This window comes from Oncorhynchus tshawytscha, linkage group LG05 (genome assembly GCF_018296145.1).
Source record: "Oncorhynchus tshawytscha isolate Ot180627B linkage group LG05, Otsh_v2.0, whole genome shotgun sequence".
In the NCBI taxonomy this organism is placed as follows: domain Eukaryota; kingdom Metazoa; phylum Chordata; class Actinopteri; order Salmoniformes; family Salmonidae; genus Oncorhynchus; species Oncorhynchus tshawytscha.
This window is the reverse complement of record NC_056433.1, coordinates 79,194,414-79,213,933: the sequence shown is the minus strand read 5'-3', so window position 1 is coordinate 79,213,933 and position 19,520 is coordinate 79,194,414. Positions and strand designations below refer to the sequence as shown.

Below are 19,520 nucleotides of genomic sequence, written 5' to 3'. Positions count from 1 at the left end.
AACAACATGAGAGCATCAGCCAGGCGCGTTTGAACAACATTTCGCAGACTCCGCGAAGTATTCGGGATCTTCTCAGAGAGATTCAGGCTAACGGATTGACGGTTGGATGATAATAACGGATTTCGGCGAGGGGCTAATATTCCCCAGTGATAAATCAGTATGGATTGGACAGTATCAGAAGACAGTATTTTTGAAAGGTATGTAGGCGATATTTGTCACATGTTCTTGATGATCAAATTAGCAGAGCCACCCATGCATTTAAGTAATCTCTGAGTGCATTGCAATTGTTTTCCTTCATGCTAAAATTTGCTTTTGAACATAATACATTTTGCACTGAAAATATGCAGAACAATAATGTTATCCTAATATATCTACAGTACATAGAGGATTGTGTCTCTGTGGGGGGCATATTATTTGGAAGCTCTACTACAGTATGTTGAGTGTTTCCTGGTGGAATTATTGACGTTTTAAAAGCAATCTATCTATGAACATAGTTTTTCAGTCATTACATTCCTTGTTCTAATCTAAAAGGGTAGCCTGCACTGGAGATATTCAAAAGAATATATGTTGCATTCATTTACATCATAAGATGCTGTAGGTGATTCATCAACATGATTATGAGTGGCCTCTGTCAGCAATAGCACAAAATAAAACACATTGGGCTGAAACACTCAGGTCATGCTGTACTAGTGGTGTAATGTGTATTCAGTGGTCACTAGAGGAGTTTTAGGAACAGGGGTACTGTCTGTTTGTCTAACCCCTGGCCGTTAGATCGCTGATGTAGTTGGACCTGGTCTGGCTCTCTACCAGCTAATCTCTGAACCCAGAAGAAAATGCATGCTGGCTGGCCAGCTTTACCAGCCACAGGAGGTTGCTGATGGGAGGGCGGCTCATAATGAAGGCTGGAAAGATGTGAATTTGATAGCAATTCACTCATTCCACTCCAGACATTATCAATAGCGCGCCCTCACCTATTAAGGTGCCACCAACCCCCTGTGCTACCAGCCTATCTACTGCATGCTTCTCTTATCCTTAAAGATGCCATAGAGCCTTTATAGTAGGGTCTATATGTGATAACTGTCATCATGATTAAGATGGACAAAAGAACAGACACTATACACAGGAACTCTGCCTAGAAGGCCAGCATCCCGGAGTCGCCTCTTCACTGTTGACGTTGAGACTGGTGTTTTGCGGGTAGTATTTAATGAAGCTGCCAGTTGAGGACTTGTGAGGTGTCTGTTTCTCAAACTAGACAGTGTAATGTACTTGTCCTCTTGCTCAGTTGTGCACCGGGGCTTCCTACTCCTCTTTCTATTCTGGTTAGAACCAGTTTGCTCTGTTCTGTGAAGGGAGTAGTACACAGCATTGTACGAGATCTTCAGTTTCTTGGCAATTTCTTGCACGGAATAGCCTTAATTTCTGAGAACAAGAATAGCCTGACGAGTTTCAGAAGAAAGTCCTTTGTTTCTGTCCATTTTGAGCCTGTAATCGAATCCACAAATGCTGATGCTCCAGATACTCAACTAGTCTAAAGAAGGCTCCAATGCTTCCAAGATGGCATAGCAGTCAGACGTCCTTTGTCCTCGTCCTGTCGTGTCCCGTGTATATATATATTTACATCCTTCTTCGCATATCTTTTATATATTTTCTTCAACTCTACTTCAAAACACTCTCCTGCAACCCGCCTCACCAATTAAAAAAAAAAAGTATTATTTACCTCAAATCTGAAATCCACAATAGAAGCTAACCAGAAGCTAACCAGGAGCTAACCAGAAGGTAACCAGAAGCTAGCCAGAAGCTAGCAAAGCGAACCAGGAGCTAACCAGGAGCTAGCCAGAAGCTAGCCAGAAGCTAGCCAGTTTACTGGCTAACGTTAGTATTTAGCTAACCACGGTTGATGGTCATCAGCTTTCCTTTAGCTCGAAAAGCCATCGCCAGTTTTGTACAACGCGACTCAGACCAGAATAAACCGGACCTATTTTTCTCTCCATATCCCCGGATTTCAACCAAAAGCTCTGAACATTTACACCTGTATCTCGCAGCTAGCTAGCTGCTATCCGTGTGACTATTGGCTTATGTCGGTCCCGGAGCAAACTTCAATTACTCCGGAGCTAGCCAGCTGAAGAGTTCCATCAACCAATCCTGGGCTACAATCACCTACCCGGACCCGTTTTACTGCCGATGCGGAGCCCCACCGGGCCTTCACGACTGTACTACCAACGTTATCTGCACGAGGGAGTTATCCAACTGGCTCCTCCGTCGCGACATTACCTGAACGGACATCTGCGGCCCGCTAATCGTTAGCTGTCTTATCGGCTGCTATCTGAATAGGTCTCTCGGACAATTTTTCTAGGGTCACTATAACTATATCTATTTTGCCAATTGAATTGATCCCCTCTACCACACGGAACTCCACTAATCTACTAACGGAAACGCACAAAGTGGCTAAAAACAGAACACCGTCCTACGCTAGCTTGTTACCGATGGCCCGGCTAGCTGTCTGAATCACCGTGACCCCAACCAACCTCACTACTAACTGGACCCTTACGATCACTTGACTAAGCATGCCTCTCCTTAATGTCAATATGAATTGTCCATTGCTGTTCTGGTTAGTGTTTATTGGCTTATTTCACTGTAGAGCCTCTAGCCTTGCTCATTATACCTTATCCAACCTTTCAGTTCCACCACCCACACATGCGATGACATCACCATTTTTCAAAGATGTTTCTAGAGACAATATCTCTCTCATCATCACTCAATACCTAGGTTTACCTCCACTGTATTCACATCCTACCATACCTTTGTCTGTACATTAAACCTTGAAGCTATTTTATCGCCCCCAGAAACCTCCTTTTACTCTCTGTTCCGGATGCTCTAAATGACCAATTCTCATAGCTTTTAGCCGTACCCTTATCCTACTCCTCCTCTGTTCCTCTGGTCATATAGAGGTGAATCCAGGCCCTGCAGTGCCTAGCTCCACACCTATTCCAGAGGTGCCCTCTTTTGATGACTTCTGTAACCGTAATAACCTTGGTTTCATGCATGTTAACATTACAAGCCTCCTCTCTAAGCTTGTTTTATTCACTGCTTTAGCACACTCTGCCAACCCGGTTGTTCTAGCCGTGTCTGAATCCTGGCTGAGGAAGACCACCGAAAATTCTGAAATCTCCATTCCGAACTACAACATAGAACAGCCAAAGGGGGCGGTGTTGCAATATACTGCAGAGATTTTTTATTTATTTTAATTTTATTTAACTAGGCAAGTCAGATAAGAACAAATTCTTACTTTCAATGACAGCCAAGGAACAGTGGGTTAACTGCCTGTTCAGGAGCAGAACGACAGATTTGTACCTTGTCAGCTTGGGGATTTGAACCTGATTTGCAACCTTTCGGTAACTAGTCCAACACTCTAACCACTAGGCTACCCTGCCGCCCTGCAGAGTTCTGTCCTCCTATCCAGGTCTGTACCCAAACAATTTGAACTTCTACTTTTCAAAATCCACCTCTCTAAAAACAATTCTTTCACTGTTGCCACCTGCTATAGACCACCCTCTGCCCCCAGCTGTGCTCTGGACACCATATGTGAACTGATTGCCCCCCATCTATCTTCAGAGCTTGTGCTGCTAGGCGACCTAAACTGGAACATGCTTAACACCCCAGCCATTCTACAATCTAAGCTTGATGCCCTCAATCTCACACAAATTATCAATGAACCTACCAGGTACCACACCAAAGCCATAAACATGGGTACCCTCATAGAAATCATCCTAACCAACTTGCCCTCTAAATACACCTCTGTTGTTTTCAACCAAGATTTCAGCGATCACTGCCTCATTGCCTGCATCTGTAATAGGTCAGCGGTCAAACGACCTCCACTCATCACTGTCAAACGCTCCCTGAAACACTTCAGCTAGCAGGCCTTTCTAATCGACCTGGCCGGGGTATCCTGGAAGGACATTGACCTCATCCCGTCAGTAGAGGATGCCTGGTTATTTTTTTTAAATGCCTTCCTCACCATCTTAAATAATCATGCCCCATTCAAGAAATTTAGAACCAGGAACAGGTATAGCCCCTGGTTCTCTCCAGACCTGACTGCCCTTAACCAACACAAAAACATCTTATGGCGTTCTGCATTGGCATCAAACAGCCCCCGTGATATGCAACTTTTCAGGGAAGCTAGAAACCAATACACACAGGCAGTTAGAAAAGCCAAGGCTAGCTTTTTCAAGCAGAAATTTGCTTCCTGCAACACAAACTGTAAAGTCCTTGGAGAATAAGAACACCTCCTCCCAGCTGCCCACTGCACTGAGGATAGGTAACACTGTCACTACCGATCCACTATAATTGAGAATTTCAAGAAGCATTTTTCTACGGCTGGCCATGCTTTCCACCTGGCTACCCCTACCCCGGTCAATAGCACTGCACCCCCCACAGCAACTCGCCCAAGCCTTCCCCCTTTCTCCTTCTCCCAAATCCAGTCAGCTGACGTTCTGAAAGAGCTGCAAAATCTGGACCCCTACAAATCAGCCGGGCTAGACAATCTGGACCCTTTCTTTCTAAAATTATCTGTCAAAATTGTTGCAACCCCTATTACTAGCCTGTTCAACCTCTCTTTCGAGTCGTCTGAGATTCCCAAAGATTGAAAAGCAGCTGCGGTCAGCCCCTCTTCAAAGGGGGGGGGGACACTCTTGACCCAAACGGCTACAGACCTATATCTATCCTACCCTGCCTTTCTAAGGTCTTTGAAAGCCAAGTCAACAAACAGATTACCAACCATTTCGAATCCCACCATACCTTCTCTGCTATGCAATCTGGTTTCAGAGCTGGTCATGGCTGCACCACAAGCACGCTCAAGGTCCTAAACAATATCTTAACCGCCATTGATAAGAAACAATACTGTGCAGCCGTATTCATTGACCTGGCCAAGGCTTTCGACTCTGTCAATCACCATATTCTTATCGGCAGACTCTGTAGCTTCGGTTTTCCTAATGAGTTCAGTGTGTCAAATCGGAGGGCATGTTGTCCGGTCCATGTTGGCAGTCTCTATGGGGGTGCCACAGGGTTCAATTCTCAGGCCGACTCTTTTCTCTGTATATATCAATGATGTTGTTCTTGCTGCGGGCGATTCCCTGATCCACCTCTAAGCAGACGACACCATTCTATATACTACTGGCCCTTCCTTGGACACTGTGCTATCTAACCTCCAAACAAGCTTCAATGCCATACAACACTCCTTCCGTGGCCTCCAACTGCTCTTAAACGCTAGTAAAACCAAATGCATGCTTTTCAACCGTTCGCTGTCTGCACCCGCACGCCCGACTAGCATCACCAAATCAAATCAAATTTATTTATATAGCCCTTCGTACATCAGCTGATATCTCAAAGTGCTGTACAGAAACCCAGCCTAAAACCCCAAACAGCAAGCAATGCAGGTGTAGAAGCACGGTGGCTAGGAAAAACTCCCTAGAAAGACCAAAACCTAGGAAGAAACCTAGAGAGGAACCAGGCTATGTGGGGTGGCCAGTCCTCTTCTGGCTGTGCCGGGTGGAGATTATAACAGAACATGGCCAAGATGTTCAAATGTTCATAAATGACCAGCATGGTCGTATAATAATAAGGCAGAACAGTTGAAACTGGAGCAGCAGCACAGTCAGATGGACTGACCGTCAACCACCCTGGAAGGTTCCGACCTAGAATATGTGGACATCTATAAGTACTTAGGTGTCTGGCTAGACTGTAAACTCTCCTTCCAGACTCATATCAAACATCTCCAATCTAAAATCAAATCTATAGTCGGCTTTCTATTTCGCAACAAAGCCTCCTTCACTCACGGCGCCAAACTTACCCTAGTAAAACTGACTATCCTACCAATCCTCGACTTCGGCGATGTCATCTACAAAATAGCTTCCAATGCTCTACTCAGCAAACTGGATGCAGTTTATCACAGTGCCATCCATTTTGTTAGTAAAGCACCTTATACCACCCACCACTGCAACCTGTATGCTCTAGTCGGCTGGCCCTCGCTACATATTCGTCGCCAGACCCACTAGCTCCAGGTCATCTACAAGTCCATGCTAGGTAAAGCTCCGCCTTATCTCAGTTCACTGGTCATGATGGCAACACCCACCCGTAGCACGCGCTCCAGCAGGTGTATCTCACTGATCATCCCTAAAGCCAACACCTAATTTGGCCTCCTTTCCTTCCAGTTTTCTGCTGCCTGTGACTGGAACAAATTGCAAAAATCGCTGAAGTTGGAGAATTTTATCTCCCTCACCAACTTTAAACATCTGCTATCTGAGCAGCTAACCGATCGCTGCAACTGTACATAGTCCATCGGTAAATAGCCCACCCAATTTACCTACCTTATCCCCATACTGTTTTATTTATTTACTTTTCTGCTCTTTTGCACACCAGTATCTCTACCTGCACATGACCATCTGATCTTTTATCACTCCAGTGTTAATCTGCTAAATGATCATTATTCACCTACCTTCTCATGCCTTTTGCACACAATGTATATAGACTCTTTTTTATTCTTTTTTTTCTACTGTGTTATTGACTTGTTTATTGTTTACTCCATGTGTAACTCTGTGTTGTTGTCTGTTCACACTGCTGTGCTTTATCTTGGCCAGGTCGCAGTAAATGAGAACTTGTTCTCAACTAGCCTACCTGGTTAAATAAAGGTTAAATTAAAAATAAATTAAAAATGTTTGGCAGCATGAGTGAAGGAGGCTTTGTTGCGAAATTGGAAGCCAATTCTAGATTTAACTTTGGATTGGAGGTGTTTGATGTGAGTCTGGAAGGAGAGTTTACAGGATGCAAATTTCTGCTTGAAAAAGCTGGCCTTTGCTTTCCTGACTGACTGCGTGTATTGGTTCCTGACTTCCCTGAACAGTTGCATATCGTGGGGACTATTCGATGCTATTGCAGTCCGCCACAGGATGTTTTTGTGCTGGTCGAGGGCAGTCAGCTCTGGAGTGAACCAAGGGCCATATCTGTTCTTAGTTCTGCATTTTTTGAACGGAGCATGCTTATCTAAGATGGTGAGGAAGTTACTTCTAAAGAATGACCAGGCATCCTCAACTGACGGGATGAGGTCAATGTCCTTCCAGGATACCCGGGCCAGGTCGATTAGAAAGGCCTGCTCGCATAAGTGTTTTAGGGAGCGTTTGACAGTGATGAGGGGTGGTTTGACCGCAGACCCGTAGCGGATACAGGCAATGAGGCAGTGATCGCTGAGATCCTGATTGAAGACAGCGGAGGTGTATTTGGAGGGCCAGTTGGTCAGGATAACATCTATGAGGGTGACCTTGTTTACAGATTTAGGGTTGTACCTGGTGGGTTCCTTGATGATTTGTGTGAAATTGAGGGCATCTAGCTTAGATTGTAGGACTGCTGGGGTGTTAAGCATATCCCAGTTTAGGTCACCTAACAGAACAAACTCTGAAGCTGGATGGGGGCGATCAATTCACAAATGGTGTCCAGGGCACAGCTGGGAGCTGAGAGGGGTCGGTTGCAGGAGGCAACAGTGAGAGACTTATTTCTGGAGAGATTCATTTTTAAAATTAGAAGTTCGAACTGTTTGGGTATGGACCTGGAAAGTATGACATTACTTTGCAGGCTCTCTCTGCAGTAGACTGCAACTCCTCCCCCTTTGGCAGTTCTATCTTGACGGAAAATGTTATAGTTGCGCATGGAAATCTCCAAATTTTTGGTGGCCTTCCTAAGCCAGGATTCAGACACGGTAAGCACATCAGGGTTGCAGAGTGTGCTAAAGCAGTGAGTAAAACAAACTTAGGGAGGCGGCTTCTGATGTTGACATGCATGAAACCAAGGCTTTTTCGATCACAGAAGTCAACATACCCTAGTAAAACTGACCTGATCCTCAACTTCGGCGACGTCATTTACAAAATAGCCTCCAATACCCTACTCAATAAATTGGATGCAGTCTATCACAGTGCCATCCATTTTGTCACCAAAGCCCCATATACTACCCACCACTGCGACCTGTACGCTCTCGTTGGCTGGCCCTTGCTTCATAATCGTCGCCAAACCCACTGGCTCCAGGTCATCTACAAGACTCTGCTAGGTAAAGTCCCCCCTTATCTCACCTCGCTGGTCACCATAGCAGCACCCACCTATAGCACGCACTCCAGCAGGTGTATCTCTCTGGTCACCCCCAAAACCAATTCTTATTTTGGCCGCCTCGCCTTCCAGTTCTCTGCTGCCAATGACTGGAACGAACTGCAAAAATCTCTGATACTGGAAAACACGTATCCCCCTCACTAGCTTTAAGCACCAGCTGTCAGAACAGCTCACAGATTACTGCTCCTGTACATAGCCCACCTACAATTTAGCTCAAACAACTACCTCTCCCCCTACTCTATTTATTTATTTATTTATTTTGCTCCTTTGCACCCCCATTATTTCTATCTTTACTTTGTACATTCTTCCACTGCAAATCTACCATTCCAGTGTTTATTTATTTATTTATTACTTTATTTATTTATTTATTTTTTGCTATATTGTATTTACTTCGCCACTATGGCCTTTTTTTGCCTTTACCTCCCTTATCTCACCTCATTTGCTCACATTGTATATAGACTCATTTTTCTACTGTATTATTGACTGTATGTTTGTTTTACTCCATGTGTAACTCTGTGTTGTTGTTCGTGTCGAACTGCTTTGCTTTATCATGGCCAGGTCATAGTTGTAAATGAGAACTTGTTCTCAACTTGCCTACCTGGTTAAATAAAGGTGAAATATCTATATTTTTTAAAAGGCCAGTTTTATTGCTTCTTTAATCAGAACAACAGATTTCAGCTGTGCTAAAATAATTGCAAAAGGGTTTTCTAATGATCAATTAGCCTTTTAAAATGATCAACTTGGATTAGCTAACACAACGTGCCATTGGAACACAGGAGTGATGGTTGCTGATAATGGGCCTCTGTACGCCTATCTAGATATTCCAGCTACAATAGTCATTTAAAACATTTACAATGTCTACACTGTATTTCTGATCAATTTGATGTTATTTTAATGGACAATAAATGTGCTTTTCTTTCAAAAACAAAGGCATTTCTAAGTGACCCCAAACTTTTGAACGGTAGTAATTGTACAGTACCAGTCAAAAATTTGGACACACCTACTGTACTCATTCAAGTATATATATATATTATTTATTTGCTAAATTGTAGAATAATTGTGAAGACATCAAAACTATGAAATAACTCATATGTAATCATGTAGTAACCAGTAACCAAAAAAGTGTTAATTAAATCAAAATATATTTTATATTTAAGATTCTTCAAAGTAGGCACCCTTTGCCTTGATAATACCCTTAAATACTTATTCAACTTAGTGGTACAGCAATAAAAATGGCCACACTTGTATTTTGACAGCTGGCTAATATTGAGGCAAACCTTGTTGTTGTACACTTGTTGTCATCATATCGAGCTTACCCATGACAGCTGTATGGAGCTCCACACATTGAACGTGTTAAAGGCTCTCATTAACAGCTTGTCAAAACGGGACAGTTAATTACTCAAGCGTCAATCAATCAAGCGTATTTATAAAGCCTTTTTTTTTTTACATCAGCAGTAGTTACAAAGTACAGAGAACCAGCTTAAAATCCCAATGTGCATGCAGATGTAGAAGTACAGAGGCTAGGAAAAACTCCCTAGAAAGGCAGGAACCCAGGAAGAAACCTGGAGAGGAACTAGTCTCTGAGGGGTGGCCAGTCCTCATCTGCTGTGCTGGGTGGAGATTATAAGAGTGCATGGGCATTGAAGCCAGCTCGTTCTTTAATATGTTCAAATGTTCATAGATGACCAGCAGGGTCAAATAATAATCACAGCGGTTATAGAGGGTGAAACAGGTCAGCACCTCAGAAGTAAATGTCAGATGACTTTTCATAGCTGAGCATTCAGAGGTCGAGACAGCAGGTGTGGTAGGGAGAGAGAGAGAGAGAGAGAGAGAGAGAGAGAGAGAGAGGGTCAAACAGCAGGTCCAGGACAAGGTAGCAAGTCCATTGAACAGGTTAAGGTTCCATAGCAGCAGGTAGAACAGCAGAAACTGAATCAGCAGCACGACCAGGTGGACTGGGGACGGGGACAGCCCGGAGTCGTCAGGCCAATTAGTCCTGAGGCATGGTCCTAGGGCTCAAGTCCTCTGCAAGGGGAGAGAGAGCGAGAGAGTTGAGAGGATTAGAAGCAACATATCTAAGATCACACAGGACACCATATAAGAGGAAAATTACACCAGATAGGACAGACTGATCTTAGCCCCCCAACATATAGACTATTGCAACATAGATACTGGAGACCGAGACAGGGGGGGTCGGTGGAACTGTGGCCCTGGGGCCCTGTGGCCCTGTCCAATGTTAGCCCCTGGACAGGGCCAACCAGGCAGGATATGACCTCACCCACTTTGCCAAAGCACTAACCACTATCCTCCTACCTAGATTCAAGGCTGAGTATAGCCCACGAAGATCTCCCCTACCAAACAAGCCTGAGAGAGCGCGAAAAACCAGACAGGAAGATCACGTCAATGACTCAACTCACTCAAGTTGATTATACTGATTTAAAAACAGGCACAACGGCATAGGAGAGCATAAGCAAACCTGTGACTCAGACCCTGTAATAGGGTCAGAAGCAGTGAATCCCAGTGGAGAGAGGGGAGCCGGCCATGCAGAAATAGCAAGGGGGGTTCGTTGCTCCAGTGCCTTGATGTTCACCTTCGCTCTCCTGGGCCAGACTACACTCAATCATAGGACCTACTGAAGAGATGAGTCTTCAATAAAGACTTGAAGGTTGAGACCGAGTCTGCGTCTCTCACATGGGTAGGCAGACCAATAAATAAAAATGGAGCTCTATAGGAGAAAGCCCTGCCTCCAGCTGTTTGCTTAGAAATTCTAGGAACAATAAGGAGGCCTGCGTCTTGTGACTGTAGCGTACCCGTAGGTATGTACGGCAGGACCACATCAGAGAGATAGGTAGGAGCAAGCCCATGTAATGCTTTGTAGGTTAGCAGTAAAACCTTGAAATCAGCCCTTGACCTAACAGGAAGCCAGTGTAGAGAGGCTAGCACTGGAGTAATATGATGACATTTGTTGGTTCTAGTCAAGATTCTAGCAGCCGTATTTAGCACTAACTGAAGTTTATTTAGTACTTTATCCGGGTAGTAGAGCATTGCTTTAGTATAATCTTGAAGTGACAAAAGCATGGATTAGCTTTTCTGCATAATTATTTGACAAAAAGTTTCAGATTTTTTGCAATGTTACTAAGATGGATAAAAGCTACTCTTGAAACAGTCTTGATATGCTTGTCAAAAGAGAGATCAGGGTCCAGAGTAACGCCAAGGTCCTTCACAGTTTTATTTGAGACGACTGTACAACCATCGATATTCATTGTCAGATCCACTGATCTCTTTGTTTCTTGGGACCTAGAACTAGCATCTCTCTTTTGTCCGAGTTTAAAAGTCAAACATTTGCCCCCATCCACAGGATTCTGGGAAGGCCGTGTGTTGTCTGCGTAGCAGTGAAAGTTGACATGGTGTTTCAGAATGACATCACCAAGAGGTGAATATATGGTGAAAACAATATGGTGAAAACCATACGGTGAAAACAATATTGGTCCTAACACGGAAACGTGAGAAACACAGAAACTTACCATTGATTTGACAGAGGAAAAACCATCCACAGAGACAAACTGATATCTTTCCGACAGATAAGATCTTAAACAGGCCGGAACTTGTCCTCGTAGACCAATTAGGGTTTCCAATCTCTCCAAAAGATTGTGGTGATCGATGGTGTCGAAAATGTCACTAAGGTCTAGGAGCAACGAGGACAGATGCAGAGCCTTGGTCTGACGCCATTAAAAGGTCATTTACCACCTTCACGAGTGCTGTCTCAGTGCTATGATGGGGTCTAAAACCAGACTGGAGCGTTTTGTATACATTATTTGTCTTTAGGAAGGGGGGGGGGGGTTAGAGATATATTTTCCGGGTCAAGGTTTGGCTTTTTCATCAGAAGCTTTATTACAGGCACTCTTAGTGAGTTTGGTACACATCCGGGAAGATATGGAGATGTTTATTATGTTCAACATCGGAGGGCCATGCACAGGAAGTAGCTCTTTCAGTAGTTTTGTTGGAATAGGGTTCAGTAAGCAAATGTAAGTTTAGAGCCCCATGACTATTTTCGTGAATGTGTTGAGAGATACAGGATATTTTTTTTAATGGATTGCCTCCATTGATCCGAGGTCCTGTCAGTCATATCCTCCTCTAAAAACACAGAGAAGGTACCAGCATAACAGGCTTAGCTTTAGCTGTTTCTAATCATCAGGCTCTACACTAGAGAGCCATCGCCTGTCTGGCTTCATTCACTACAGACGGCCAGACTGAACTGAACTCAGAGAGGCATATTATCTACTCTCCTCAGACCAGAGAAGTGTGTGTGTGTGTGTGTGTGTGTGTGTGTTGCATCTAACAATGCTATATGACAATGGTATTGGTATAGTACTGTCCAGCACATAGAAATGGAATGATATAGAATATAATGTCATTATATTTCTATGGTACAGACCAGAGCCATATATAGAATAGAGTATGGCTTTGCTCCAGACGGTCGTTTTCCATGACAGTGCCTCTCTGAGTCCACACAGCTTAGCTTCTAGAAGAGGAAGTTGTTATTTTTCTGGAACCTTTTGGTGACTCAAGGTTTTCTGTCTGTCAGTGGGCTGGTGTCATAGCAGCTGGTTCAGGGCAGCTGTTTAAACACAGTAGGGGAGATGATGAGGGGAGGAGGAGGAGGAGGAGGGAAGGAAAGGGGGAGAGAGGGGGAGGGAGAGAGGGAGAGGAGGTAGAAAATGCGAGAAAAAGTAATTGTTGCAGTCTTTCGTCAGAAAGACACCTTGCTCTCACTCTTTCTTCCCTGCTCTCTCTCTCTCTGTCTCTCTTTGTCTCTCTCTTTGTCTTTCTCTACCACTCTCTCTCCCTCTCTCTCTCTCACTCTCTCTCTCACTCTCCCTCTCTGTCTCTCCTTCTCCCTCCCTCCCTCTCTCCCTCCCTCTCTCTCTCTCCCTCTCTCTCTCTCTCTCTCTCTCTCTCTGTCTCTCTTTGTCTCTCTCTTTGTCTTTCTCTACCACTCTCTCTCCCTCTCTCTCCCTCCCTCTCTCTCTCTCTCTCTCTCACTCTCTCTCCCTCTCCCTCTCCTTCTCCTTCTCCCTCTCCCTCGCCCTCTCCCTCTCTCTCCCTCTCTCCCTCTCTCTCCATCTCTCCCTTTCTCTCCCTGCCTCTCTCTGTCGACAGATCAGTGCAGTGACCAACCATGTTTTTAGTGGTCTTTCACACCTTCCCTCTTGGCCAGAACTGATCTGGTTTTGATGAGTTTTCTCAGAGACACATGGTCATCAGAAACACCTCAGACAGGGAGTGGAACCAAGATTGGGATGAAATTAATAGTTGATGAAAAATCTGTCGATGTGCACTTGAGCAAAGCCCTTAACCCTAATTGCTCCATGGCCACCGTTGATAATGGCTGACTCTAGCCGTAACCCCTCTCGCCGAGGGTGTTTCAGGAAGTCCTCCCACCAAATGATTATTATTAGTAGTATAATTATTATTATTATAGTGAGGTGTTTTGATTGTTATGTAACGTGGTAACAGCACAAAAACCCCAATATTTTTCTTCTTCTTCACTGTACATACCTGCAGTGCTGCAGGGGCATAGCTTTCTCGAGCCTGCCGAGCCTGCAGGCTAGAACCTCCTCTCATCCCCTGTTTTGTTCCACACTAAACTGGTTAGACGTGTGGAATGAGACATTTATGTGAGTTAGAGTGTTCAGATGCCTCAGAGAGGAGGGTGAGAGAGAGGGATGGGTTGGAAGAGGAGGGTGAGAGAGAGGGATGGGGGTGGGAGAGGAGGGCGAGAGAGGGATGGGTGTGGGAGAGGAGGGCGAGAGAGGGATGGGTGTGGGAGAGGAGGGCGAGAAAGGGATGGGCGTGGGAGAGGAGTGTGAGAGAGAGGGATGGGTTGGAAGAGGAGGGTGAGAGAGAGGGATGGGGATGGGAGAGGAGGGCGAGAGAGGGATGGGTGTGGGAGAGAAGGGCGAGAAAGGGATGGGCGTGGGAGAGGAGTGTGAGAGAGAGGATGGGGTGGGAGAGGAGTGTGAAAGAGAGGGATGGGGTGGGAGAGGAGGGTGAGAGAGGGGATGGGGTGGGAGAGGAGGGTGAGAGAGAGGGATGGGGTGGGAGAGGAGTGTGAGAGAGAGGGATGGACGTGGGAGAGGAGTGTGAAAGAGATGAATGGGGTGGGAGAGGAGGGTGAGAAAGAGGGATGGGGTTGGAGAGGAGGGCAAGAGAGAGGGATGGGGTGGGAGGAGGGCGAGAGAGAGGGATGGGAGAGGAGGGAGAGTATGTGTGTATGACAGAGATAGAATAATCAATAATATCTATAATCTAACCTGACTGCCAAGTCCTTTCTGGCTCCTACAGAGAGTGGACATGAGAACGTCAACATCTGATATTTCAGGGATGTGGGAGGGACTTCTGAAAACAGAGTAGTATTTCAAAAGCTCTCTGACTCTCTGACTCATTCATACCTTCAAACAGTTTTCCTCCTCTGTACAGCTACTCCATCATCACACCCTAATGTTTTGATCAAACATTTCCATGGAATGGCATTCACCCTCTGATGTATTTGTCTTCTTTCCGTCTTCTTCGTGTGCTTAGAGAGAATCATAGCTTTGTGTCTGTGATAAAAGACATGAGGCCAACAATACATTGGTGGTTTTTCCATCAGTATTATCTAAGGTTTCTATAGTTATAGGTTTCTATAGTGATAGGTTTCTACAGTGATGGTTTCTATAGAGCAACCCCGGTGATCTGTGTGTGCATGACTTGCTGTGAGAAATCCAGCGATCACCGTTTTCTGTTGAAGAAGAGATAATATCATGATTACCTGTTGTCTGCAAGCCTGTCTGAACCTGTCTGTCACACACACACACACACACACACACACACACACACACACACACACACACACACACACACACACACACACACACACACACACACACACACACACACACACACTGAAGTGCCTGTTTCTTGGGGTGTGTGTTGGAACAGATCTGTCTTTCATGCTGAAGCACACACACACTCTCTCCCTCTTCCTCCCTCTCTCTCTAAGTCTGTGTGTACCTTTGCTCCTGTGCTGTTTACCACTACTCCTCCCAGTATGTGTGTGTATGTGTGCGTAAAGAGGACCTCTGTGTTTGGCTGGAACCCTGTCTCTCTCTGGCCGGCCTGCCACGTCAAATGACAGGCTGGAGCCCTGTGTCCTCAGGGATCTGTGAGGCCAAACTGCCTGTCTCTAGTCTCTATTCTTTGGACTGGAACAGGACTGAGGAGGACCTTACTGAGCTCAACTGAACTGAAGTGACCTTTGAGGAGATACTACCAGTCTGGAGGGAGATGATGGCAACCCCTGCAGTTTGAGTCCTCTGCTTAGGAAACCCCTTTGTGCTTTTTGAGTCTGTTTTATTTTAATATATCGTGAACGATTGGTTGGTTGATTGGTTCGGACTGGAGATGAGTGGATTTCTGTACAGGGGCAGGTAAGGTATTCAAGTGTTGCCAACAATATACAGTGAAGCTTAAACTTTTAATTTGTCTCTGTACTTTGGATTTGAGATAAAATGTTTTATATGAGGCGATAGTACTCGAGGGTATTTTCATACATGTCTGTTTTACCCTTTAGAAATGAATGCATTTCATTTATAGTGCCACCATTTTAAGGTGTCAGAAGTATTTGGACAAATTAATTTATAGTGTATTACATTTAGTCAGAAGTTTAGTATTTTGTACAAAATTCATCAATTGTGTTACACTCCAAACTTGTTGGATGCATTTGCAGTTTGTTTTGGTTGTGTTTTGGATTATGTTGTACCCAGTAGAAACTGAGTGGTCAATTATGTATTGTGTCATTTTGGAGTCCATTTTATTGAAAATAAGAATAGGGTTATATGATCTTTGTTCCTTTGTAACCTTCTCACTGATCATTATTCATGATTCATTCATGATTATCCATAATCATGGTTAAATCTACATGAATGCAGAAGTGTTCAGAAACATCTTCTATTCTTATTTACAATAAAAGGGACTCCACAATGACACAATACATTATTTACCACTAATTTCTAGTGGAAACAACATAATCCGAAACACAACTTAAACAAACTGCAAATATATCCAACAAGTTCGTAGTCACACGCTTGATGTAGTCATTGTGTGCTAGGAATATGGGACCAAACACTAAACTTTTGACTACTTTAATACACTACAAGTACATTTTTCCAATTACTTATGAAATCATTAAACGGGGGGACTAGATACATGTACATATAGTTACTTCATTTCTAAACAGTAAAACAGATATCAGTGAAAATGCCCTCAAATAAAAGGTGACATTCTGTACTGTCGCCTCATAGAAAACATTTGATATCAAATCCAAAAGGCTGGCATATAGAGCCAAATTAAACATTTTATCTTCACCGTCCAAATAAATAAGTAAGGGAGTGTACATGTGGGCTAAACAGAGTAATGTGTAGTTAACTGTGATGTGATGTTTAGGAAAACTATTCATTTTGACATTTTGTCCTTGAGCGGTTTGGTGATTATTTTTAATATAGAAAACTTTGTGTTGTTGTGTTAATCTAAAGACAAGGTTATCACACTATATTAATCAATGTAATCACTCACATGGGAGACACACAGTCAGATCAAATCATCAGGTTTATTGGATCGTCAGCCAGATCAGTGATTGGATGATTCGTTTTATCTACCTGGAAGGTTTGTTTCTAGAAGGACTCTGTTTGATAACAAATAGAAACATTTGTGGCAACAATACAAAAAGAAAGATACTATTTACAGTACTTGGTGTAATCATAATGAAATTATTGAAGTGTATTCTTTTCATCATGTTGATGGCTCAGACTTCCCTGATGGCCCCCAGGGCAGGTGCTGATGAGTCAGGCCTTTTTACACTCTGATCTGTGGGAAGTCCTGCTGTTGTTGTTGTCGTGGTAATGGCCTGGTGGTCTGTCTGAATGGACATAGGGCTTATTCTAGAACACACACACACCGCACACATATGCTCATATGCTGTGTATACAAGCATAGTTCCAGAGGGTTCCCCTGTCCTGTCTCTCTCCACAGTGCTATATCATAGTTCCAGAGGGTTCCCCTGTCCTGTCTCTCTCCACAGTGCTATATCATAGTTCCAGAGAGTTTCCCCTGTCCTGTCTCTCTCCACAGTGCTATATCATAGTTCCAGAGGGTTCCCCCTGTCCTGTCTCTCTCCACAGTGCTATATCATAGTTCCAGAGAGTTTCCTGTGTCCTGTCTCTCCACAGTGCTATATCATAGTTCCAGAGGGTTGTCCCTGTCCTGTCTCTCTCCACAGTGCTATATCATAGTTCCAGAGGGTTTATCCCCTGTCCTGTCTCTCTCCACAGTGCTATATCATAGTTCCAGAGGGTTTATCCCTGTCCTGTCTCTCTCCACAGTGCTATATCATTGTTCCAGAGGGTTCCCCTGTCCTGTCTCTCTCCACAGTGCTATATCATAGTTCCAGAGGGTTTATCCCCTGTCCTATCTCTCTCCACAGTGCTATATCATAGTTCCAGATAGTTGTCCCTGTCCTGTCTCTCTCCACAGTGCTATATCATAGTTCCAGAGGGTTCCCCTGTCCTGTCTCTCTCCACAGTGCTATATCATAGTTCCAGAGAGTTTCCCTGTCCTGTCTCTCTCCACAGTGCTATATCATAGTTCCAGAGGGTTCCCCTGTCCTGTCTCTCTCCACAGTGCTATATCATAGTTCCAGAGAGTTTCCCCTGTCCTGTCTCTCTCCACAGTGCTATATCATAGTTCCAGAGGGTTCCCTGTCCTGTCTCTCTCCACAGTGCTATATCATAGTTCCAGAGGGTTTATCCCCTGTCCTGTCTCTCTCCACAGTGCTATATCATAGTTCCAGAGGGTTCCCCTGTCCTGTCTCTCTCCACAGTGCTATATCATAGTTCCAGAGGGTTTATCCTCTGTCCTGTCTCTCTCCACAGTGCTATATCATAGTTCCAGAGGGTTTATCCCCTGTCCTGTCTCTCTCCACAGTGCTATATCATAGTTCCAGAGAGTTTCCCCTGTCCTGTCTCTCTCCACAGTGCTATATCATAGTTCCAGAGGGTTCCCCTGTCCTGTCTCTCTCCACAGTGCTATATCATAGTTCCAGAGAGTTTCCCCTGTCCTGTCTCTCTCCACAGTGCTATATCATAGTTCCAGAGGGTTTATCCCCTGTCCTGTCTCTCTCCACAGTGCTATATCATAGTTCCAGAGAGTTTCCCCTGTCCTGTCTCTCTCCACAGTGCTATATCATAGTTCCAGAGGGTTCCCCTGTCCTGTCTCTCTCCACATTGCTATATATCGAGAGAGAGAGAGAGAGACAGAGTACGGGCCATTCTGCCCTGTCGTGATCTGGGCCTAGGCTAGATGGTCGCTGTGGTCATTCTGCCCAGGGCCTAGCAGTTCCATTCCTCTGGGTGGGGGAGACCATATGCCCAAGGCTGGGTGGTGTATAACATCTATAATGAAGCCCCACTCCAACTATAGCGATGTCACCCCCCTGCTGTTCTAAAAGAATGGACAGGGCCTATTACTGGTATCAGCCTGATGTCATCCACTGTTACTGGTATCAGCCTCTAGTGATGTCATCCACTGTTACTGGTATCAGCCTCTAGTGATGTCATCCACTGTTACTGGTATCAGCCTCTAGTGATGTCATCCACTGTTACTGGTATCAGCCTCTAGTGATGTCATCCACTGTTACTGGTATCAGCCTCTAGTGATGTCATCCACTGTTACTGGTATCAGCCTCTAGTGATGTCATCCACTGTTACTGGTATCAGCCTCTAGTGATGTCATCCACTGTTACTGGTATCAGCCTCTAGTGATGTCATCCACTGTTACTGGTATCAGCCTCTAGTGATGTCATCCACTGTTACTGGTATCAGCCTCTAGTGATGTCATCCACTGTTACTGGTATCAGCCTCTAGTGATGTCATCCACTGTTACTGGTATCAGCCTCTAGTGATGTCTTCCACTGTGTCCATGTGATCCTTACTCACTCAGAGTGTTGTTGTTTACAAGCCTCTTCACTCAGTTAAAGGATTGTTTACAACCTAATGTGTGGCCAGGCTCTTGTATTTGACCAAATGATCCCTGTTGAATATCCTATGAGCACTGGTGTTTCTGTGAGATGTTCTGTCAACACGCTGACAGCTTTGATATCTCTGACAGCTCTGATAGCTATGATAGCTCTGATAGCTCTGATATCTCTGACAGCTCTGATAGCTCTGATAGCTATGATATCGCTGACAGCTCTGATAGCTCTGATAGCTATGATATCGCTGACAGCTCTGATAGCTATGATTTCTCTGATATCTCTGACAGCTCTGATAGCTATGATATCG

General features: G+C 44.5%; 1 protein-coding gene across 2 annotated transcripts in view; it reads left to right on the top strand.

The window, feature by feature from the left end:
* The window catches only part of LOC112251640 (phosphodiesterase 4D interacting protein), a 144,068-nt gene continuing 124,548 nt past the window's right edge, over nucleotides 1-19,520 (top strand). The window contains exon 1 of one of the 2 annotated variants that reach the window (XM_042322437.1): nucleotides 1-197. In XM_042322437.1, coding sequence (XP_042178371.1) covers nucleotides 160-197 — 38 coding nt within the window. In that variant the 5' untranslated portion in view covers nucleotides 1-159. Of the gene's footprint in view, nucleotides 198-15,182; nucleotides 15,615-19,520 lie in introns of those variants that run through there. The other variant, XM_042322438.1, reaches the window with a different exon arrangement.